Here is a 25,343-nt window from a genome sequence, read left to right as displayed (position 1 = left end):
TAAAGAAGAAGGAAACAATCTTTAATATGAACACAATAATTTAGAGGTATTTACTTCCATCACAGTAGCCTTCACTTGTTCTACACTCCCAGCAACCAAACAAGTTAAGCTGCCTTACTCCTTCTACAAACAGATCTGGAACATTCTTTGTATCATTGTTCTTTTTCTTGAAGGAAAGAAAGTAGAGCTTTTCATAATGCCACCTTTGCGCAGAGAAATTTCAAGAAAAATTCTATTAAGAACTAATCTTTAATTTTTCTTTTCTTGTGGTACATGGCCTTTCTCCACATTTTCTGACAGTAGAAGAGTCATCACTTTTTTTCTTTCATCTTCCACGCAAATGGATGTAACAGTAGTAAATATATCAATATGGGATGTCTGTACCAAATACAGAAACTCTATGAAGTATATGAAAAAAATCAGTAGAAATTCAGTCAACAAAAAGTCATGCATGTCATTAAAGGAGCCAAAGGAAAAAAACAGATCACAAAGCATCTAAAGTATCTACAAGACTACTCAGTATTTCCCACTTTATCACAGAGTCCTTATTTTTATGTTTTTGTTCTTCATTTCATGCATTTGACTTCAATGCAGAAGTTCTTTACCAGTTTCATTTGCAGACTGGCAGAGGTAATACCAACTGTCATGCTCATCCTCTTATGCTCGCTGTGAATTGAGTGCTCAATTATCATATTACCCATGCATATGCCCCAAATTGATAAACTTGATATTTTAATATTGGACTGCAAAGCTTAAGATGTTCATCTGCATTTACCTCTGTTTGTCATGTCATCATGCATGGTGCACCATCTAAATAAATAACTTCTAAAAAAGAAAAGAAAAATAAAGAATCGAGCCTAGAGCCATTCACATCATCCAAATGCTGCTACAATGTGGTGGCTCTGGCATTCTGAAGTACAGATGTTCAGCATCATGCTCTATAAAAACTTACAGGTGCAGGCAACCAGATCAAAACTGATCCCAAGAACATCTGGTCAAGTGGATGCACTACTGCTTAACAAAGGCATCGTCCCCATTTACAGTACCTGCCTTAATTTTTTGATAGAGTTCATTATGCAAGGCGGTGATAATAGCTGCAGAAGAATGAATATGTTTTCACTTAATAACACAACATTATAGCTTAAGCAAATTTTCTAAACCTCAGAAGCTACTTTAAGTGAAGCATGTTTGTAAATAAGCTATTAGAAGTTTAGGATGGAATATCTTCTACTCGGCTGACACGACTTTGCAACACCAAGGGATTTGGGATTTCTCAGTACACCACTTGTTACTCTGACTACCTGCTTTATCAATTGCAAGGTTTTGAGTTATTTAGGACTTGGAACCAGGGTTCACAAAACACAGGCTTCCTACAGATTTCAGTAATTTCCAGTGGCTGTGTACAAGACCAAGAAAGCCCCTCAGTGTCAGAGCATTCACTGCGCCTGCCTGCTATTTAACTGTACCCTCCTCCTTACAAGGGTGTATCCTTCAGATGCATGCATTTCTTATTTCTCTGCACTATATATGCATCAAGACAAAACCAGTGAACAGGTTTAGTTCAAACTCACACAAACACGGATATTAATATGTTACAACTAATTTTTCTTTCCTTTTTAGGCACTAACGCCAGAGAGGAGAACGAATTTTTAGCACATAATCAGTGCAGGTATGTTGGTACCAAACAAACTTTTACAAGACTACTCATGCAAACTTAGCCTTCATCAAGAGTCAGTTAAGAACAAGACAGGAAAGAACAAGAAAATAAAGTGGGAAGTCCAGAACATAATGAATTCAACACAAGCTTCTCAGGAAATTCACAGGCTCTCACCCTACCATTTTCAAACTGCAATCTTCATGTAGATTCAAACCTTTGGCCCACCTTTATAGTAACAGCAATGATAATATCTTTGTGTCTACTCTGCAGAACACTTGAAGCCAAATTCTGCCTTGAGTTACACTTTGTAGAATCCACACATAAATCTAAACAGAATTTAGTACTGCCCAAATTTACACAAGAGTATATTCATCTGACCCTAAGCTATTTGTATCCCACACAGTCTACAAAGCAAGGAAGAGAACATTCCTTTATTTTGACATGGGCTGCTCCTATTTTGCCTTGCATATTTTTCTAATACATTGGATAGGATTTGGTTTCTTAATCCTAAGGCTCCTGGATTTCAGCACTGGAAACTTAGGCTCGTGCATGCTAAGCTGAATGTAAAAATCACTCCACTGGCCTAAAAGATGAGTGAAATGGTCCCACAGTTTGCTGTTCTTTGACTCCAACATTTGATTCCATAAAGTCTAGGACTGAAGAGACATTGCTCTCTTAAGAGCACAGATAACACAGGCTGGATTTGCTTGATATACAGATCTGTAGATAGCAGAGAGTAATATTCAAGAGTGGTTAAGCGACTAAACTACTGCGCAGGACAAAGGGTACAGGGCTTGCATTAACCCCCATTTAATCACAGCATTGGATCCAACCACCTAAGACCATCCTGAAGACTGGATCTATCACATGCATCCTACCCTGGCTGACATACAACCAAATTTACTTTGCAAATAGAGATGTGAAGGCCACATGAACTGACACAATGGAAATCCAGTGGCATGGACTCTCTCAGCCTGTCTGCCCACTGCCAGCCTGTGCTAAGTCCATACCAGAGCATTCTGACTTCATCACCAGGTGAAAACTACCTCAGGTGCACCTGCATGCAGCACAGCCACACATCCCCCACAGCAGACACACCTAATAAATAAGTACTGCCCTGAAGGAGAAGAAATGGAAGTGGGTGGTGTTTGTAAGTGCAAAGCAAACACAACAAAGTCTGAAAGTAGAAAGCTACTCCAGAATCAAGAGGACAGGGAAGACCTTGCAACTGAGATGTGGATGTGTGCCAGATTAGAGAGAGGTAAATGCTCTCAGGCAGCACATGGAATATGCCCAAACCTGGAATTTTGTAAACATTTTCTCAACTAAAGTATTCATGTGTGTTTGGTCGATACATATAAAAAGGAACTGATTTAACTGATGGGATTTTTTTTCCTAAAAACATAAGTAATTGTTCATGGAAAACAATTTCTTTTTAACCATTGCTTTAAAGTCAGATGCTTTTCACCATTTTCATTTGCTTCATATTTGCACTCTGATTTTTTGTTTCATGAGAAAAACTTTCTGGAATACTGGAAGACCAATACTACAGCCCCCAAAAGCTCATCTGAATCTAAAAAAAAAAAAGTTAATTTTAAGCATTTCATTCAACAAAAAAGGTGAGCATTAACAAGCAACACTGAAACAAGTGATGCAAAATACAGCGTCAGTGCCCATGGTGGCAAGTGATAGCAGGAAAGCTGTGTGGCAGGAGTAGTAGCAAGTGCAGCAAATGACAATAATGAAGAATCTTCTCAGTAAAGAAGATCATTATCAACACTATGAAAACACAACAGCAAACCTCTGCAGAGCGTGGCCTGCGCAGAACCAGACTCTTTGGATAAAAGAACTCAGATGAGGAATGCTGTCATGAAACACAAAAGGGAAAAATGAGTGAAAAGGAAAGCAGTTTCCCCAGTTCAGTGGTTAAGCTCTTTTTTCAATCAAGTTACTAATATCTACTTGCGTTATAGTATCTGTGTTACTTACTGATCACTGCAGAATCATGAACAGCCAGACAGTTTTAAATAAACACCTAAGCAATATACATTATGGTTGTTCTGTTTTCTGTTTGTTTTGGCTTTGTAATATTCCACAAGTATCCATGGGGGAAAGATCTAAAGCAACCATTGCTTTAATGAACTCCCTTTCAGATCTTGACCAGCTAGAATGATGATTAGTTTAGATCACAATTCAGTCACTAAAAGAAAACAGAACTTGCTGAAAACTTCTGAAGTTACTTCAGTGATAAAAGGGCTTTTTGTTTTGTTTTGTTTTGTTCCATAGGGAAAGGAAACCCAGCAAGCAAATAGGCAATGGCACTGGCTTTTTGCAGAACCACCAGAAAATCTAGGCCTAACCCTGAAAGTGGCTATTTGTCAACTCAAAAACCAGGTTCCAATTCTCACATTAGGTCTAAATGTACGTCATAAGAAACTGAAATTCAATTAAAATACAATTCCTAATTTAGTGCTGACATGCTCAAATAGCACATAGTTCCCCCAGTTTTGTTTGTTTCTGTACCTACCTGTTTGCTACTTCCTTCATTTGGGTCAATATTATGAAGCATGTGTCAAAGTCATCAAAGTGAACTCCAACTAATTTTAAAGTGTCTGACTTTGCACCAGACTAGACAACCTGTGATGTAGTGCTGAACCTAAAAATGCTCCATCTCTCAGCCAGCTTCAGTATGATGCATTTGTCAATGCCTTTTAAAGACATATTAAACCTCGGCATAGAATCTCTCACTCAGGAACAAGGTAACCTTGGATAGCTGTACTGTAACATTTCTCAGATGTTCCCTCAATACACCTTCTTTCGCTTCACTTCATTCTCCTGCAAGAACTCACTTAAAAAAAGCCTTGCAGGTGAATTAATTAATTTACTTCATTCACTTCAATTAAAATTAGCTGAGGGGGAAGAATACTGATATATTAGAATATGTGACAGAAAAAAGGCAAATACTTGAGGAGGACTATGGCCACTTCCATGGGGAATGGAAGTAAACCAAGTGATTGTAAGGTCAGCTGGAGAAGGTTCGTAAGGGCCGCACTGTGGTCAGGAGTGCTTTGATAAGACTCCTGGGTCCAAGTCAAAGGGAGGTATTGTACCCCAACCATTTACCACAAAGCACAAGCGTTCTGACCTTAAGCATGGCCAAAACACTGTCAAATTTACATTCAAATTGTTAAATGAGAAAAAAAAATCCAGTCTGGCATTATTTTCCATTTTCTTATGAAAAGTCAGCACAGAACAATCTGTAAATGCTGGATGGCACCTGCACTGATGTTAGGCCATTCTAGACAACATACACATGTAGGGCCAATTATACTTTTGCCCACACTAACATGGACTCTGCACAACAAGAATTTACCTGCACATTACCTACGATCATAATAAATTCTCTGCAGGGGATGTTCTACAGACCAGTGTACTGGAATAAATGCTAAAGAAATGAATGAAACCCACACAGAATGCAACCCACAGGATACTGTAGGTACCTCCACACCAATACCTCTTAGTTTCCCTGTCTGAGAGACGTTTTATTCACATGTAGTCTCTAATTCTCACATCCTGACAAATTAGCGAAATTCAAGGGACCAACTGAGATATCAAAAACATTAAATTGTCCAGAAGATGAATTAGTGAATAAGGGCTTAGAATTGCCTGGTGCACACAAAAAGCCAGGCTCTAGCATTCATCAGTGCAGCATTATTGTCAGGATTTGATCCAGAAAATTTGTCTGGATATGCTGAAGTGACTCGAAGGGTAACTGTGGCTCTTCTTGGCATTCAAATTAGGATCACTTCAGGTTGAGGTTTACTTGTATGGCAAAGGAAGAAGAGTTCATCTTGTCTAAATGCTACAAATAACCACTCAGAACAGGGGATAACTATAAAGCAATTACACAGATGTGCAAACCCACTAAAATATATGGTAGCATTTGCCCTGTTCATATCTTCTCCTTAAGAGTCTCTCTCACAACAATTGAGATATGAAATGAAGTGTCTTAGATACTTTGCCACGTCTGTATGTCAGTAAATGACACTATCTTTAAGGCAGTGCACTGAGACAGGTATGTGAAGGTGGTAAGCCTAAAAATCAGAGCAATACCTCTGAAGTGCCTCCACTGTATATTCTGCCAGAGTTGTGACAGCTATGTGAAAAAAACATGGAAAAAGTCACTCTTTTAAAAACAACATTCAGTTATCGTGTGTGCAAAATGTATGGTGTGTCATTGCCATGAATTCAGCTTACCCGGAGCTTATCTTCTGTCTTAGTGGATTGCTTACAGTCGGGATGCCAGACAGTGGAACCTGAGGGAGGAAAGAAACCCATCTTTATTCAGAGCAAAGGAGATGACTTCTGGTCATGACAAGTCAGTTATGAAAGCGAATCACTTCATGGCAGCAGGTGGTGAATCTGTATGAACTACGCAAGTAATTCACATTAAAGTCTAGTTTATGAGAAATACAAGTGAAACAAAAAGATATTCAAATCCCTGGCATATCTACAGCAGCCTCGTCCTGGGGCTGCCAAAGCACTTTGCACACATTCTTAATTAAAACTCAAGCAGCCTCAAGTAGCAAGAGAGTCAGCGAGCACCAGCTGGAGGAACAGAAAGACAGAGGGTTCCTCTGGCAGGACGGAGGGTAAGAGCAAAGGAACTGGGCCATGGTTACTTGATCTGTTCTCCCCTTATGTCCTACACCACACGTAAAAAGGAAGTTCTGCCTCTAAGTCCATTGAGCAGTGGGTGTCATATTCAGTTACTGTAAAGTATCACTCAGATTACTTCTTCCCTGCACTTATGCAAAATGAAAAGCAAAATTAGAAAATTCACAACACAGCACAGTCAGGGCTGTAGAGGCCAGTAAGGCAGGTGGTGCAAAGCAGCATGTGAAAGAGCCTCTCCCCAGATCCCAGCACACTGCATATGCCATTGGCACACACATCACTCCTACTCCCTTGCTCTGCAAGGTCAGTGGCACGTGTGGCACTGGTATTTCCAGCTATACATCCTACTAAAAAAGTCGGGGCCTCTGCTGTTTGTTTCCCAAAATATGGGATTCTTTCATGCTGTAAAAATGGAAATATATGGCTGTTCCCAAGGGCAGAGCAATGTCAGGGGCAAGGAGCATTTTCATCCTATTTCAGTTCTCCTTTGGAACAGAGTATAAAATATGGTCACTGCTGGGAAGCTGCTGGCAGGTATCAGCCAAGTTGAAACAGAGCAAAAGCTAATGCTGTTTTTTAACACTGACTGCATCTGCAGTCAAATTCATACTTCACTCCGGTCACCACAAAGCCAACACAGAGCCTTGAACTATCTGCAGGAGGGAACATCACCTCTTCACTCTGTCCACAGACAAACCAAACAGAGCAGTCCAGGTCTCCTGCTGGTGACTATTAGCTCAAGTGCAGCCAGAGGAAACCCCACCCTCAGAGCCCAGGGGAGGTATGGGTCAGGGCCCCTGGAAATTTTGTTCTAATGAACCCTTACATGGCGTGGTACAGAAGTAAAGATCAGCAGGAGTCATTTCACTTCCCAGCAGTACACAACATAATCATCATCAGGAGACAGAAGAGAACGCCGTGACTCTGGATCAAGGGTCTGAGATGTTTGGCTTTGAGTCCAAGCCGAGGAAGAAGAAACTGTGCGTTTGGCAGGGGGAAACCATCAGTCAACAGGGAGAAGTGTACCAACAGCCTTCTCTGTAAACAAACAGCAGCCTCAGAGCCAGGACCCCACAGAGCCTGCCAGATCAGGAGACAGGCGTGCCCTGTCCACTCAGGAGGAAGAGAGTTCATGTTGTAAGTCCGTATCATGTTATAAGAAGTGATCTGAGTAAGACTTTACTGAACATGACACCTATTGCTCAAGGATCAGCTAAGACTCAGAAGGTTCAGGTTCAACTCTCAAATCCAGCTTTGAGCTTCTTTCCTGTGTGGCACTGAGAAAAATGATCCCTATTCCTCTGTGCCTCACTGTTAGGTTAAGAGTTGGAATCGATGATCTTAGGGGTCTTTCCAATTTTAATGATTCTATGATTCTTTCCTATTAAACTATCCCCAATATCAAAGAAAAAGCTGTCAGTGCATTTTGGGCAGTATTTATGACAAACTGGCACAATTACAGGGACACCCCAGGAGAATGCTGCAGCTGCTGAAAGTGAACAAGAAATGCAAGTCTGGATGTCATTTTCATGGTGTCATTTAGCTAATGGTTGTGAGTTTTCTTCCACAAAATGATAAGAGATTTGGAAGATGTGAAATTTAAAAACCCAAATCAGATAGAGCAGGCTTAAGGAACTAAATGTAAGTATTTTTCATGATCTATTCATCCAAACATACCAACCTATTTTGAAATGTTTGGAATGGTGCAGATTCTCAAGCTGCATCGCTCCTCTTTTTTTTCTACCAGAAACAGTTCAGCAAATTGTAGTTACTCCCATTCTTAATATATGTTTGTTTGCTCCCTTGGCAAACACCAACTAGCATGTTCATTTATTCAGCTTTTTACTTTGCATGTACCATTATTTCAACATCAGTATCCCTCTAAATACTGGGCAACATCCTAAGCTCAGCAACAGCCTTCTGGGCAGCCCATATAATAATGTATTACCAGGTAGTCAATGGAAAAGAGAAAGTTTCTGGTGCTGCTTCTTTCTCATTTTTTGTGTGTTGGAGAAGTGCCAAGACAGAGTGCTTCTGCTAGCATTGTTCAAACTATCCTTAACATAGAAAGCCCCAAGATAGACAGATTGTTTTTCCATGTTCTCCTTTTGCATGTTTCCCACACATTTCTAATGGAAGTTTCTACCGCAATCCTGCCAGGCTCCTCTATTCTACAAAGCAAATACCAGCAACAGTACTTTCATATTCTGGGGAGAGGACAATTAGAAGTGAGATGGAAGCTGCATACTTTTATGTGTTTTATCAAAAATGTGATTTTAGTTCTAGCTTCACTGTTGTGGTGGTGTTATTTTTAATTCAGAGAAATGCTTGGAATGCTGTTATTCTGCACCCTAGAGTAAATTATTTGGATGGAGTCAGGATATACATTTCAGCTGAGAGCTCTGCACAGGAAAGGCTTTTGGGTCCTCACACTTACAAGTACGCTGAATTCAGCTAGGAAAGCCTTGGCAGGACAGTCTGGAGCACACTCAGAGATAACATTATTTAGTCAGAAAACAGCTTGTGAACAATAAAGCAACTTGGGCTGCTCCTCCCCTGAGACAGACTGAGCACAAAGAACATTGATTCACAATCATGGAGAGAAAGATACAGCTAAAAAGAGAAAAACAGCAGACGAAGCAGCCAGGTTTCTCTCCTCTCCCCTATCACCTAAACTTGGACAGGACAAAGTCTAGCCTAGTTTAAGTGGAAGCAATGCCTTCTGTCTTAGTTTGATCTGTAGAGATTTACCCCAGAGCCTGCCCAATCAACCTGAACTCCCACTCTCTGCTGCACTCGTACAAATAGCATCAGTCACAAACAGTTGTTATTAATAACAGCAAAGGATGAACTGATGCTCACCTCAAACTCTGCCTGTACTTTATCACACTATGATGTAAGGAAACTAAGATTACCAGTTGCCAGATGCTGTAACTGCTGCTTTCAAATTAGTCTTTTCAATTTGCCATCAGAAAGCAGTACTTCCTACCCAGCCCTCTTGCAGCCTCTCCTTCCTCCTGCAATGCAGAGCTGCTACACAACTTGACATCCGGTTCTGTGCACAGCTGGAATAAGATGACTAAGGTAAAAGGTCAGTGAGAGATGAGAGAGATGGACTACAAGGGAGGGCAAACTACAAAATAAAACAAATTAGCTTCAAAGGAATTCCTTAATAGTATTATCTTATTTTGGAACTCCTCCAGAAAGAATCTCTCCTCAAGATTTCAAGAGATGGCTGCATTCACACACTCATAATTTTTTCACTATTCTTCTACAGTCCTTTTCAGGTAGAGCAAACAAGTTTTCTAACCTAAGAGCAATATACAAAACCCCAGCATGTATCTCCCTTTTTCACTTTGATTTCTGGCTTACATAAATGGGTATTATACATTCCTCTACCAACATTAATTAATACTACAGCAAGTAATAACAATAACTGTAGCTTAATACTTAATGGGCTACATTCTCCAAGAGTAAGAGGAACTCAGATCAAGGCTACTTTTCAATCAAGGAAAAGATCAAATTCATTTTTATGTGAAAAGATAATGAAAAAAACAAGCTTGGCAATACCTGATAGTGTGAGACTGTTAACAAGAAAGAGGACATGGAAATGAACATTCAAGAAAGAAGTGACTGTGAGTAGACAGAAATAAAAAAGAGACATGACCAGATATAGGGGAAATAGGCAAATACGATTAAGAACCAGAGGAGATACTCTGTCAATGTGCATGAAGAATGAGACCTACATGGTTCAAAACAAACTCACTGCAGCCCCTGGAAATTTTTCTTTTGCCTTTTAAAGCTTGGAGTGTGGTCCAGAAGAGCACAGAAACAGACCAGAAGGAATCAGGGGAAACCCCTTCACTTTGTCTGGTATCTCCTATACCAGTCTGGATGCTGAGCCATCCATGGCATGTGAAATGCTTAGGCAGCCTAATAAGTTTCATTTTTGCCACACAGCTTTAGCAAGCACAGTCTGCCTCAGCTGGGGTGCAGAGTCACTGCAAAGCCACATTATGGCCACCTAATAGAGCAAACGGGTTTCAAGTGAAAAAGTATGAGAACATGACTATAGTCTTCGGCCATATTACATGGGAATGGTTTATAAACTCCTGAGGTCTGTGATAGAAAAATTCCAAAGTCTGATTTTCCTGTTTTGGAATGGAGACATCCTTACCTTGCAGATACATTTCTTCTCCTTCTGTGAACATTTGGTTGCACCTGCTGCATCGTGCACAGCTTGGATGATAATGCTTGTCACCTGCCTAAAGAAAAACAAAAAAGGGACATGAGGGACAAACACATTGCACTGCTTTGTGACAGACCATTATTTGCAGACAGACTATTGCCCTTTTTCTTCTAGTTCACCTGTTATGATATAACATTGCCCTCACAATGTGACAATAGTGATCAGAATGTAAGCTCTGCCATACTGCTTCAGCCCTGAGATCTGTTCTGTCCTCAGCAGCAACTACTTGGGAAAAAGACTGTAAGAAACAAGAAAATACAGAAGAGCCCTTCCTCTTCACACCTTCCTATTCAAGTAATCAGTGGCTTAAAGTCTTCCTGGCCAGGGGCTACATCAGAATGTATCTGTTCTCCGTGATTTGACAAACATCTTTTTAAATCTTCATCTCTCTAAGAGTCCAAGACAATGGATGTCACACTGCAGTGAGATACTTGTGTAAACCTGCTGCCTCCTCATTTTGGTCCAACAGCACGTTTTCTCAACTGCTCCATTGTTACAGAAGAATTTAGACAATGAATGATTTTTCAACCTGCCATTTCGTTCTTTGGCCTTCTTCCCAATACTGCTGATATGGCATTAATGGAGAGATGTTTCTAGAGCCACGTCTGGGACTATTAACTTGATTCACAGATGCCTGACTCCAGAAGCTACACTAGCACAGAGAGCTTGAGCTGAATTTGAACTACTTTATAAAGATGCTAAATACCCTAGATCCTGTTACCCAAATCCACTGAGTCATTCATTCTCTTAAATACACCCATAATAGGCAAAGCTGATCAGATTTCAGGACTATAGGGACAGGAAAAATCAAGGCCCAAATATTAATGTGAATTCTTCTCCTTAGGAGACCAAAGCAATCAATGCACTGGCTTCCTTCCATCAGAAACTAAGCGCACAATGTCCACATCAGACTTCTAATTGAAAAATAATCCTACAAATAATTAATAGTGACAAGTACTGCATTCTAAAAGGTTTTAAAAATTGTACCTGGCTTTCCAAACAAGTTAACCTCAAATCCTTTTTCACAAGGATTCACAGAATATTCCCTATCCACTGAGATGTGATTTGAAAAAAATATCTGTTTCCTCTATAGCTGACTTGTAAAATGTCATCAAAACCATTTCCTACCTCACTACACTTAGGACTGTAACATTACTAAATTCAACCTTTCGTTATGTCTATTGAGATGAATAACAACATATTTTTGGTTCCCATCTGACATTGATTATACAGGCTTACTATTCAAAAGTATTTATATGAGAGGATGAAGTGTATGGGTTTAAGTACCTGACAGCTACCAGAAAACCAACTCTACCACCCACCCCTTCTACAGGTAAAGTCGTATCATTTAATTTTAATTTAACAATTCCCATCCAGGAATTTCAACAATACAAGGCCAGAGAAGAGGGCTCAGTGTGCTGTTAGTTTAGCCATACATTTCACTGTTCAGTTGCAAAAAATCTGCACTTCTCTTACTCAGATCCTGCCTTTGTTGTTGATTCCTGCTTCTGAGGGGCAAAATCCACCAAACAGGGAGACTAATGTGATTTAGGGTTTTTTGCACAGCATATTTAGAGCTACCAGACAAAAAAAGGTCTCTGATAAAAGAGAGAATGAAAAGTTACTACAAAATATGCTACTTGAGGAAGAAAAGCTAATGAGGGAGAATTGATGTTTGACTTGAAGCAACAAACCCAATATTGAACTGAGAAAGAAAAACACAGTTAATGCTCATTCTCTTTCTTTAATTTTCATTACTGTCTGTCCTCTTCATCTCTCGCTCTCTCTAGCAATTATTTAACCTCTGAGCCATCCCATTAATTTCATTCAAGACTGAAATTTAAGAAAAAGAAAATTAAGAACGTCCGAATGTATCTGAATTGTAACACTGGCATCAAACCACAACTATTCTGATCTTGAGTGCAGAAGTGCAAAGAACAGCTACTTTACATTTATATATACCTTATATATATAAAGTAGCTGTGGAGATATAGATAGATATATATAGATATGCAGCTTAGGGCTGTGAATATTGAAGAGGATTCAAAGGTAGACCTCCAGTTCAGACAACTCATCATTCAGCAGATACAGACATCTTCTGGATTTTCTGCCTCATGCAAACAATATCGCACATACAGAGGAACAGCAACTTTATCTGTGTTCGGCAAAAAAAAATAATCCTAACTTTTGAGCATTCCTGAAGTTCTTCAGCAAAGTGAGGCCCACAGAGGTCCTTGTTATGAGTGATTTTAGACTTGTTTGATTTAAAGATGATGGCAAATCTGACGTCCTGGGAACCGCTCCCAGTTAATGAGATATAAAAAATTCCCAAGAAGGCTGAATCACTGCCAAAAAATATTTTCTCCAAAGAGGAAGACAATAATTGAAAAATACATTTGAAATAATAAAATGGGAATCTTTTGGGGAGGGGGGTCTCTGACTGTCTTATCAAACAAAAGAATATCTCTGCAGCATAACTGTGTTGCTTAACAGAGCTCAAATTTTAGTAGGTACATGGCTTTTTCTGAAATAAAATTTGTACTTTCTACAAAGATATTCAGCAGGGTAGCTAAGGAGCTACACAGTCTGAACTGGAAGAGTATGGGGTCTGTTATGTTATTTTTAATTAACCTTTGAGATATCCTGTCTGGGATGGGATTGTGTTCTGTGAGATGCTTACCAAATTCCCAGACACGAAGGACTGAAACTTTCCATTATCAGATGAAGTAGATTTTATAAAGATATAATTCCCTGCCAAGCACCCTGATGCTCAACTAAGGCAATGTAGTTTTAAGAAGGGTTGTTATGATCCAGCAGAGATACCTATAGTAGAGAGGACCATGGCATGTGAACAAAGAAAATCACACATTCACACGGGCACAGTTTCAGCTTCTGTTCTTCCAGTCTGGCCTTTCAGGTGTGGTGGTTTGGGTTTCTTTTGACTTTTTGTTTGCTTGGCTTTGTTTGTATGTCTTTGTTTAGAAACAAGAAGGCCATATTGCACCTATGTTTTAAACAAATGATGCATCTCTTTTTTATAAGCAGAAGGTGCCAATCCTTTGGGTTTTCCATAGCTGCTCTGACAGTCATATCCCAGGCTTCTGAGCTTCCTGTTCCTTGTTTTGGAGTCAATTCATACTAATTTTGGTAAGTTACTTCTACTAATGCGATCCATACTTTGTCCTAAAAGAATCTGTATCCAGCCCATCTAGTGCCAAAATTGAATCTTTCACTTGTCCTTATCATATGATAAACATTGCACTTACTTTTCACTTGACCAAAAAGCTTTTTATGAGGATCCTTTAAGAAAGGGAGTCTGGATTCAAGTACTCATCTGTTAATTGCTACAAGCAGTTTACATGTTTTTAAAGCTATTATATATCTTATTAAACTATTTATAGGATAAACAAATCCAGAATTCATCACATTATTATGTGTAGAACTGTGGCCTCTCTGAAGACTTTTTTCCTGGAAAAATTTCTTATATTAAATGATGTATATCTGCCATCTCTTCAAAGCAGGCAGAGATCAATTTCAAGTTTATTTGGTCTGAAACAACTGGCCAAATTTTAGCCCAGTGTGAGTGATGACTGAACACCACGCCCCAGATAACACAACCCTGCGAAGCCACAGTGCTAACACACCCTGCACTGGAGAGGTTTGTGGGGAGTTACACACCACAGCTGCTGCAGATGTTGTTGAACACTTCCAAAATAGTTCCATGAGTTTTCGGCCTCAGTAATGTTTCTACAATTCGTGAGTGTGAGCCTTTCTACAGTGAATATCCACTGGAAAACATTCTGAATCTCAACTAACTCAGGACTAATCTTGCTATGCCTGACTTGCTGTGATCATCTGGGAAAATGGTTGCTAAAAATCAGTCATTTATAATGTATTAGGAAAACCTTTTGGATCTACAAGGCAATGAAACATTCACACTTTTTAGACATCTGCTTTTGCCTTTTTAGGGCTACTAAACCTTCATTCACTATGTCCCGTGTTCAGCTTCCTGTGATCTTATGCTGCTGTGCTCTGAATTATAATATTTGCATTGCAATCCTCATGGCAGTAACAGGTGACATAAATTAAGTGCACATTTGCCCCAAACATTCTTCAGCCAAGGTGCAAGAAGGTTAAAGACACTTGCCTAGCTCTCCTCACCCCTTCTCAAGTTCACATCCAGAAATCCTTTGCAGTTAGCTGTGTATACAGCCACTAGGTATTGATTTACCATACTGCTTATGATCCCATCTGAACTATTCCAGCTTTGGTTGAGGTTTTCAGAGCTATACAAACCATCGAGCACAAACTGTGACCCACACCTTAGAGGACTGTCCCTAAACTAAGATTGAGCAAGCTAAATTAATTGCTGTAAATACCCTGGTTTTGTTTAGCTAGAAGTGCTAAAACCAACCAAAATAATACTGAACATTTTTACTGTCCTTTTGCATACAAATGCTTAAATGGAATTGAATGAATTGACAGCAATTTACTGTCAAGTGAAATATTAAACTTGTGTGTTGCTGTCACTCCTTATAAGTCTCTGTTAAATCACCTGGCACTTGAATTAGCCCTAGAAGCAAAGAACATCAGTTTTCAATTTATAACAACATACAATCTCTTCTGACTTTCCTATTTATCTACCCACATTAATAAATCTAAAATAGGTTATCAGATTAAATCCCATTTGTACACAGTAGACAGAAAAAATTAGATTTAAAAAAGTAGTAGTATGTACTCATTTACCAAACATTTACAGAGCCTTAGAATTGCAGAAAGAAGGAACAGTAGCCAAAGGTATACTGTAAGCATAATTATGAATGTACCTGTATGGATGCTAAATTGGAGTATTTTTCTAAGGTTCTGCAAGTCTCACTGATTGGTGACTGACCAGCAATATATGTTTTATTTATTTTCTATGTACTACTAAATATATATACTATATGCAATATGCACATTACATGTATGTTCATGTAAATAAAATAGATTCAACACTAGATAGTATTAAGGTTCTATGTATTCTGGTAATTTCAAGACTTACACTGAAATCAAGTCTGCAGCAACACTGAGCTTCAGTTTCCCAATTTACAAAGCAGGTTAAAAAACATTCAGTGTCATATATACACTTTGGAGAAACACCACCAAGGAAAACCATTACAGAAATTTATTCCTCCTGACCAGTCCTTAGAATAAAACTATGTAATCACCTCTCTAAGGCTTATGAATGACAGCAGGAGGTTCAGTAACCAGGATTCATGGATGATGGGCTACACAGGGGAACTGGGTGTGCATATTCTGCAGAGGACATGTCACAAATAACATGAGCAAAAATACAAGCTCTATTATGTATTATAACAATACCAAGACCTATAATAATAGTTGATATTGAGAAACCAAATTTTTCGTTCATCACCTTTTCAAACTCAGCAGCTTTAAATTTTCAGCCTTTTTCCAGCATGCTATTCTCCTAAATGACTGCAAGTTGGACATACAAGCCCTCCTTAGCTGATTGAACCATTTTAAAAGCCTCTGTGTACTGTTTACAGAGGGCTTTGAAGGCTCTCTCTAATGGGAGAGGTAGTGACCCTGCACAGTTGTCTGGAGTGAGAAAGGTTGCACAAAACAGCCACTGCCTTACACCCTGCGTGCATCTCAGCTTAAAGAGACCTCATGCAGTTTAAAAGGCTGGGAGGTATCTGAAGCACCAGTTGAACACCATGCACTGGGATCCTGTACAAGCCCTTCTCACACCACTGATGCTCCAACCTCTTCACAATACGCACAACACTCATTTGCCTTCACGTTGGGGACCTGCTGAAGTCAGCAATGTACTGTCACTCATAGGTGTCACAAAAGGCAGTGGTGGGTATTGCAGGAATTATTCCAACCCTGGAGCTGCAAATAAAGCTGTAGACAAACTGACACAACATGCCCCAGAAACCCAGCAGAAAAAGTACCTCCATTGAGCTCACATGCAGCATTAACCCCATGGCAATAGTACTTCAAAAGCTAGGGACTGTATTTTCTGAGTCCAACCCCTCTGCCCCCACTTCCCACAAGATTAACTTTTATTCTCTGACTGCTTGTAAAGCTATAGTCTGATTAAATAAATGTTTTCCTCTTTGGTGAACATGAGAGTTTAAGATTTCCTATTACTCATGCCTTCAGTTCTGTCCTTCCTTCCAGAACAACAGCGAACAAGAGCCAGAGAGAACAATAACAAGAATCCCACTAGGAGACCTCACATGCCAGTGGGTCTGGTAGAGAAAGAACTAATTACCAACAGACATGTTCTGCTGGCCAAAGGACACAATTAAGTGCATATTTGTTGTGTTACATTTGCACAGCTGCACTCACTCACTCTCCTTTCAAAGATATCTTAGCAGTCACTGACAGCAGTCACCTGACAAACAGCTACCAAACATGTGCAAAGCTTTAATTTTCTAATACTAATTAAATACTACAAAAACTATTACGTAGTTGAAAGAGTACATATAAGAGCAAAAGCAGTCCCCTCTTTGCTTTTTTTTTTTAATTTTTATGAACAGGTCTAATAGGCCTGTTTGATGAACAAACCTATTCAAATATTTATTTCTACCATGATTCTGAGTAGAATGACCTGATTTCTTAACTCTCTTAAGGACTAAGGAGCAGCACAAAGAATAATTCAGACTCATCTTTTAAACCCCTTAAGGAATGTCATGAATTGTAAAACAGGAACTGTGGCAGTAGCCTACCATTTTCCAGTGAAGCTTTATTTTAATTACTTGCAGAGGTCACAGAACCTTCGACCCTATTTGATGTTCAGTGTAACATCAAATTCCATTGTTTCCTTCTCTGCAGGCTTCTGTGATCTCACGAGCGGCTGGAACAGCATAAACACTCTGAAGACCAAAATTTGCTTCTAATAACATCCTGACCCAAACTGTCCACTCATTTTTCCCAGGCTCTTATCTGTTTAGCAAGTCACTACAAATATCTGTGCTCAGATACAAAAATAAAAGTGCAGCTCCTCTGCTTCCAAAGGATTTCAGAATCTACCATAATGTTCTCTACTACTACCAAAGGAAGGAAAGTGTAATAAAATTGAAAAAATTCTATTTAAAAAAATTCTTCTTTAATATGTATCTTTAAAAATAGGACCTTCTAAAGCTGCTTTTTACACTACTGTCACAACATCTCAATAGAAACAGCTCTCAGGACAGCCTCTGCCTCATTTCAACCCGAGAGAGGATGGAGCAGCAGGAAGCAGAGCTCACACTGGCAGTTCCCAAGCTGATGGAGCTGCAACACACCAGACTGGAGCAAAGTGGGAAATGGAGCGTGAGGCCGTGACTGTAAATCTGAATGACAACATGCCTGCAAGAGACATGGAAGACCCTCAGAGCCTTGCACTGATTGCTGTGCTGCCTTGGGTAAGACAAAACCGCAGCTGCCCTGCTGTTATGAACACTTGCACTGTTAATTCATGCCCAGTTTCTGATTTTATACAAAAATACTTCCCAGCATTCCAACAGGGACCATCAATGTCATGCTAGTATGTTCCTTAATGGGTGGACCGTAAGAAACTTTGAAACTTATTAGTGTTAATTCCATAGGCACATGATATTGTTATACACATTAGCTGTTGCTAATAGCAATGCAATTATTCACTGCATGGAATACAGTTTTTCTTTATAACAAAGATGTGAGTAATGATTCAGGCTAAATCCCCAACTGTGCAACTGCTCTACTGTCATGAAGAAACAGTCCTCATGACAGCTGAATATCAACTGGACTTACTTTAGTAAGAGCCTAGCAGTTACTTATGACTGCATTGTCAGCTCTGCTTTGAGTTCTTACTTTCCTGCAACACCTAAAGTTGAGCAAGTTCCACACGCAGGTGAAACGTTTAACTATCAATTATGGTCTTTATGGAGCTGTTCATTCCGTCTTTGTGGGGCAAATCCACCTATTGCTACACACAGGGCCAAAGTTAAGAATTTGTTACCTACACAGTTAGCAGCAGGAGCTCAGTACAAAGAATTCCATCAACTAAGAAATGTAACCACTATAGCACAAAGTGACTGGTTAGAATTCTCTGGCCAGTACAGAGGAGCAAGGCAATACCAAACACAGCTTTACTACCTATTGCCAGGATTTTTAACAACATCTCTGTTAGGATCTTGAGTTAGATTTATGCACCGAGAAACCCGATCCCACTAACTGAACATGTAGTTAAATCAGAAACAATCCAGAAGAAATATATGTACTACATTTTATTAAGTTCCATTCTAATCTAATTACAATATAAATCCGTGAATTCGTTGCTTTCATTACCTTTATTTTAGGTACATATGAGGGCAAAATCCAGCACCCACCATTTAATTTTCTTTTAAAGCCTGTTTATTGCAAAGATTATTTTTTTAATTTTGAAACTCCTCAACAGCAAGTGTCTGGCAAGGCCTCTATTTCTTCACAATGCTGGAATAGGTCCAGTTCATAATTACAGGTGTGGACTTTCTATACCTTTTGTAATCTTTAGGCTTCACATTCAATAACTAAACATTCCTTTAACCTGTATGCATTCTGTCCAGCATGATTTCTGCCATGAAAAGATACTTCAGAAAGTGAAGTACCTGATTACAGCCACATTCATATTGTTGGATTAGTCTATAATTAGAATTAACCAGCAAAGCTACCTTACAGTAACTTCACCATCGTGCCAAGGGCCTTTTCAAACAGCCTAATACTGGAATAGGGGACCCCTGGTGGCCTAGTGGTTAGGATGCAGGACTCTCACTGCTGCGACCACGGGTTCGAATCCCAAGTCCCCCGGGCAGATGGTAGCTCGTTAGCCCTGTGAGGCCATCCATCTATGAGAAGGACACTCTAAACAAACCTACGTCCTGAGGACCTCACTGCCACTGTCCAAGCTTGCTTGGCCCCGGCAGATGAACCTTAGGATTAAAGGGTGGGCTCAGTTCAGCGCATGCTGTGTCTCACCTAAAAAATCCATTGCGCAGGCTGGAAAGGTAAAAGACCTTTCCCCAAATCTTCGTTCACGAAGACTGGCCATTATTATTATAATACTGGAATAGCTCAGCTTTTGCCTCCACCAGCAAAACACCTGTGCTGGCTCCCAAGAGTGCTGTGTAGGTGTGCTGAGCTGCACAGCTCAGGACCAGTCTCTGCAGCATGATGTGAAAGCCATTCCAGACACAGCTTCCAGACTGCTGAAAGCAGAGCAAAGCCCTTGGCCTGGTTTGCTGCTGAGTGTTAGTTCATTGGCAAGTCAAGGGACTGCAGGGAGTCCTGTGAATGGATTATGTACCGGATGCACACAACAGGCAATCTTCCACAACACCAGGAATCTCCCACTTTCCAAGTTGTCTTCACGCTTTCTTTCATTGGGTGATAACATGACCACTGAGTTATCAGGAATATGAGTTCAAGAGTGAGGCACAACCTTGTTTCTTCTTTTAACTCTCTGCATGAAGTGACTGTTAGTCCCTCAACCAGTTCCTCTGGCTGGGCTTCTAACACAGAGCTTGATATATGTGCATGAGCAGATCTCATTAACTGCAGCTGTATTTGTAGTGATGCAACAGGAGCTCCAAAACCATGGGAAGGAACTTGAACAACGACTACTAGTCTTTCAAGGTATTACTAGTTTATTTCATTAGAAAGAACCTTCTCAGTCACTAGAACTATAGCTGACTTCAACCTGCTGAAATTTAGCTAGAGAAGTCCATAACAAACCTTCTCTATATTTTAAAAAAAAACCCAAAACAACAGAAGTATACAATAAATCAGAAAGTTTTGCACCTGACAGCAGGTAATAAACACTAGACCTCATCCTAACATAAAAAACTTTTCACCAATTCTAAATATTAGCAATTATCTCCACTCTGGTCATGATTTGTTTGCATATATAGACAAACAGAAATAAAGAGCAGTGGTGGATATGCATATATAATTATACATGCATGTGGAATTTGAAAAAAACCCAACATATTCCTAGATCTTAAAGTAACCATAAAAGGAAAAACCCAGCAATTTTTAAGACACCCTGCTGAATGTCCCAAATTCTGTGTTCTAAAATAGAAACAAAAAAATTATCATGGTCCATATATCTGATGCACAGAAAAATCATAAGAAATGCCATAATGCTAAATTTTTTTTAAAAAGGCAATGACTAAGTTGTTAAATTATAAATAAATATAACAAATAAGAAATCTAAATTTACCAACGAAACAACTAGGAACAGTATACTTAAAGATAATAAAAATCTTTATTAAAACATGATGTGCAAAAACCCCAGAACCCCACAGATCAGGCTAAGATTCCATGTGAGCTGTAGATGAAAAATGATGAAAGACGACACAGAAAAGGCAAGAGCATTCAGGACATGTATCTTTAGGGTCTGTATTTGATGATGCCAAAAGATATATATTTTTCTGTTTGATAATATTTATTGAGCAAGATCTTTTTAAAATGGTGTTCGCCATGAGTCCAGATTCACAAATTAGGAGACCTGCATAATTTGAACTCAAAGAGTCTCAAGAAAACTATAGCTAGACAGTTCTCTGACAGATGGCTCTGCTAGCAGGGGAGACTCTGCTGAGCCAGATACCTCAGCGCTTACTTCCTTCCACCCACAGCATGAGGTACTGCTGGCCAAGACTAGAATAAAAAAACCTTTCCTGGTAAGTCTGCTGATGACTCAAAGGCAATGCTTGTTTAAGGTATCTAAACCAAGCAAGTATGTTTTAGCAGTCGTACCTAAAATGCCTGCAAACCGAGAAAGCAGGACCCTGTGAGACTGAGGGCCCTGTTGTGGGCAACAGCAACTGATAGAGGCCACTGGGGAAAACTGTTAATACCCTTCCAGAAAATGCTCTCGGAGTACCTGAAAGGGCTGGGTCTTCTGATCATTTAATGTATACAAAGAATATGAAAGAAAAGCAAAAAAATAGTTTTGCTTTTGACTACAGATACTGCAACGTCACCATTGCAACATCAGTTGAGAGTGCCTATGTGTGGATTTACAGGAGAGAGTTCAGTGGAGAAGCATCAACACAACGTGAGCCTGGGTCCTGAAGGACTCAGAGTCAAATCACTATTCAGGGAAAGGCTTCAGAGGTGAGTAGATCACAGTGACAGGCGATTAAAAGCAGAGAAGGGAGGTAAGAGCAGGAAAGAGCATGAGCTTTTCAATCCCAATGAAAACAGTGTGACATCATCAAAAAGCTGAAATTAGACGAATTTAACCTCAAAATAAGGTGAAGTTTCTAAAAAGCAAGGGTAATTTAAGCAGCAAGAGGGAAAACTTTTGGCCTTATAATCACTCTGCAGCCTTCATGATAGGATAATTTACCAAAGGATAAGCTTTAATTTGGTTTCTAGGGAAAAGTGCTACAATTTTGAAAAGAGAAGGTCAAGCAAGATGACTTCAGCAGTGCTTCTGACCTTTATCTATTACAATGGGCATTACACAGAGAGAAGCTTTTACACATACATCAGGCACCTCCTAGGGAGCACAGGTTACACTGGAAAAATTTCCAATTGAGTTAAATCAGTTCACTGAGACATGTCCTGGCCAAGCAGCAAAATTCCTGCTCTAGCAGGGGCTTTGTGGTGACAAGGCAGCTTTGGTTGATCTGGTTTGTGGTTCACTGAGACAGTTCAAGTGCAAGGCCAGAAGTTCGGGGGTTGCATATGCTGCATTAGCACCAAAATTGCTACTGACCCTGATAGCCCAGCACTGTGACAGGGCTCTGTGGTATGGGGAAGGTTGGGAAAAGAGCCCAATGTGACACTAGACAAAACTCTTGCTAACCAATTGAGTGGGCAAGTGCAAAGCACTTTCTAACTGGTTAAGCAAGTGAGAGCTTGGGGATTAAGCAACTCACTCTGGATCAAACTAATGCTTGCAGCAGAGCCAAGCAGAGAACTCAAATTCTCAGACTCCAGCCCGGCTAGACCTCCATGTAGCACAGCACTAGATCTAAATAACTGTAGCCAATTTTCTTGTTCATCTCACGCAGAACTATCTTTCCACTTGTCTGTCAGAGGGATGTTTCAGGATGTGCAAGCCTTGGCATGCAATTTAGCAAAGTTTGGGCTCCATTCCGGTATTTGCACTCACTTCAGAGGGAGTGTCCCAAAAACAACAGAGAAATAAAAGCTGCAAGGGCCAAAGGAGGGGAGAAAGGAACTAAGTGTGAGGTCAGAGACAGTACATCCACAGCAAATAACCAGAGAACAGAAAACAAAAGTAGCCTGTAAGAAACAAAGCAGACATGCAACACCCAATTTATGTTAGTTTGTACATGGTAGACTCACAGATTATTCTAACGGGAACATCTTATGTGTGAATTGGGCAGGGGATATTTTTCCTATCAATGACTAGAGCCCTTGTAGCAAACTGATCCTATTCTAACTAGTCTGCTCTGGTAATGCTTTAAAAAGTCTACAGAACAAGTTTTATCCCTAATTAACTGCAGTGCTACCTGCTACCTTCAGAAACCTCTTCCAACAACAGATCACAACAAACAGCAGATGACAACCTAGGAAAGGTTGTATTTTTCTTCCCAGTCACTCCAGAGTCACCCATATCAGTTATGAGCCTGGATTTGACTACATCCAGACACTTCTCAGGAATCCTCATTTTGTAATTCTGGCCAAAAAGTTTACGTTACACTAAATTTAAATGGAAATAACAAAGGCCATCAAAGTAACCAGTGGATAGGTAGTGCAGAAAAATACTTGCTTCTTTTTCAAACAGAACAACTTTGAATACATGTCAGACCACCAACACATGCTATACTAAAAGCAGAGTCTTTTCTTTTTGGCAGAAGTCCTTTTTTTTGTCCTATTTGTCAGTATTCTAATTGCTGATACACGTGATTTCCCATTACAGCTGCAAAACTATACAAGTACATTTCTGAATCCTTGCTGGTATGAATATCCCATCAGAGTATGTTTTTCAGAGCCAAGACCCAGGGATTTTTCTCCCTACTCTGTCTTCTTCAGCTCCATATAAAAATCAAGATTTCTAGTTACCACAGAAAAAACATTCCAACATTATTACTGTAGTGATGACCAGGAAAGAGCTGGTGGACATAAAGCAGAAATGGATATATAACAATATTTGCTGCCATTTGGTTTTCAAGTGAGTAAAGGGTCTCTATGATTTTGCCTAATGAGCAGTAGTTCAAGAGTGATGGTGAGATATATCTTCTTAAAGTTTTTTACTGCCTCATTGCTAGGAAAAAAAAGCATTTTCCAGCCAAGATACAACTACTCTACAGAAGTAAAGTACTACTCTAAAGTAGTACTCTAAGCAACAGTAAATCCATCTTCATGCATAAAAAATATCTCTCTCCAAATCCTACTTGTAAAAGTCAATTTCTTACCATTTCGACTTATATTCAAATGATTTATGACACTCATTTCAGTGACCTCTGCAAACCACAAAAAATCCCAGGCTAATTTCACAGATAGTTTAAATGCTGGAGTATCTATGTTACTGGTGATGAAAAGGTGCATCTCTTGCTGTGTGCTATTTTCCCTCTTAAAAAGAGAAAGGCTTGTAATAAATGTCATTCATCCCAGGTATCTATCCAAAGAACTATTAGACCTGGATGATTTTCTAATGTAGCATGAACATGTAATTAAAATCTACCCATCTTGTGCTCCAGGTGGTCATTTCAAACATTTAATCACCCATAAAATACTCATTTGATCATATTTCTTCAGTCGTAAAACACCTGCTCAGCAAAGACAGGTGTTAATTCTGTGGACTTCAAAGCCCCTGCAGATTCCAAACATATCTTTTGGGTTTGTATTTGTTTTTCTTTCTTTTTTTGTTTTGTTTTTGTTTTCTTCCCCAGGAAAGCACCCTAATGAAGCAGATAAAAGAGGGAAGGGACTGAGTCCTCACAGAGCACACACTGGGCACAATACCAGGATGTAGCCTGTTAAAAGCAGGTGACAGCTACAGACTTGCCCCAACAGGCTCTTCTCCACTTCTCAGGTTTCAAACATGTTATTGCTGCATTCTTCCCTACAATTACTTTTTATGGGATATAGTCTAAGTCCTATCCTGGTCTTCTAAAAGTCAGTCGCAAACTCTTCACTCATAGGAAGACTTAAAGCGGGACTTAAAAATGAAAAATCACAATCCTGCAAAAAGAACGAAAGGTAACTGGCTGAAATAATTTCATATTGCTGCAGAGTGCACTGTCACATTCCCCTATCACCACATCCCAACTGCCAGTGAGACTATGATGCTGGAGGAACTTCTGGTTTTAGCCTAAATTCTTTGGTGCAGGGATCATTATTAGTTTTATATCTCTGTTGTGGGTGATTGTGGCAGGTAGCACCAGCACAATGCAAAGTTTTAGAAGATGGGCAGATGAAGCAATGTGGACTACTAAATAAAAATAGAGTATTATGTTTTCCCTGAAGTAGTCTGATCCAAGAGCAGAACAAGATGCGTTCTGCAGTGACAACCAAGCAATTCTTAATACAGCTATGTAACATGAACAATAACTTCATCCAGGTTAAGTTACTCTTCTCCTAAAAACTGGTATGTGTTCTGTGCACCTTTAAGACATGAAAAAGCTACTTGTTTAAAGTGTCTGTTGTGTGTTACTGGAATACATGCAATGGCTATATATCACAAATGCTGTTTATGGTGGCAAGAAACTTTATGCTACTATAAATGGCGCTACTGAAATGTAATTTTTAAAGAATTTTGATTAGTCTGCTGAA

At 39.5% G+C, this 25,343-nt stretch overlaps 1 protein-coding gene across 23 annotated transcripts in view; it reads right to left on the bottom strand.

Moving 5' to 3' along the window:
- The window catches only part of ABLIM1 (actin binding LIM protein 1), a 202,499-nt gene that overhangs the window by 42,092 nt on the left and 135,064 nt on the right, over positions 1-25,343 (bottom strand). For 15 of the 23 annotated variants that reach the window (XM_027692212.1, XM_027692204.1, XM_027692211.1 and 12 more), the window contains 3 exons: positions 10,512-10,599; positions 5,915-5,973; positions 3,459-3,521 (listed from right to left, as the gene is read on the bottom strand). In XM_027692212.1, the coding sequence (XP_027548013.1) occupies positions 3,459-3,521; positions 5,915-5,973; positions 10,512-10,599 (210 nt within the window). The remainder of the gene's footprint in view (positions 1-3,458; positions 3,522-5,914; positions 5,974-10,511; positions 10,600-25,343) is intronic. The other 8 variants (XM_027692215.1, XM_027692200.1, XM_027692201.1 and 5 more) reach the window with 1 other exon arrangement.

Source organism: Neopelma chrysocephalum, unplaced genomic scaffold, assembly GCF_003984885.1.
Source record: "Neopelma chrysocephalum unplaced genomic scaffold, ASM398488v2 Primary Assembly neopelma1_85, whole genome shotgun sequence".
In the NCBI taxonomy this organism is placed as follows: domain Eukaryota; kingdom Metazoa; phylum Chordata; class Aves; order Passeriformes; family Pipridae; genus Neopelma; species Neopelma chrysocephalum.
Note: the sequence above shows the minus strand (reverse complement) of the source record. Positions and strands in the feature narration are given on the sequence as shown.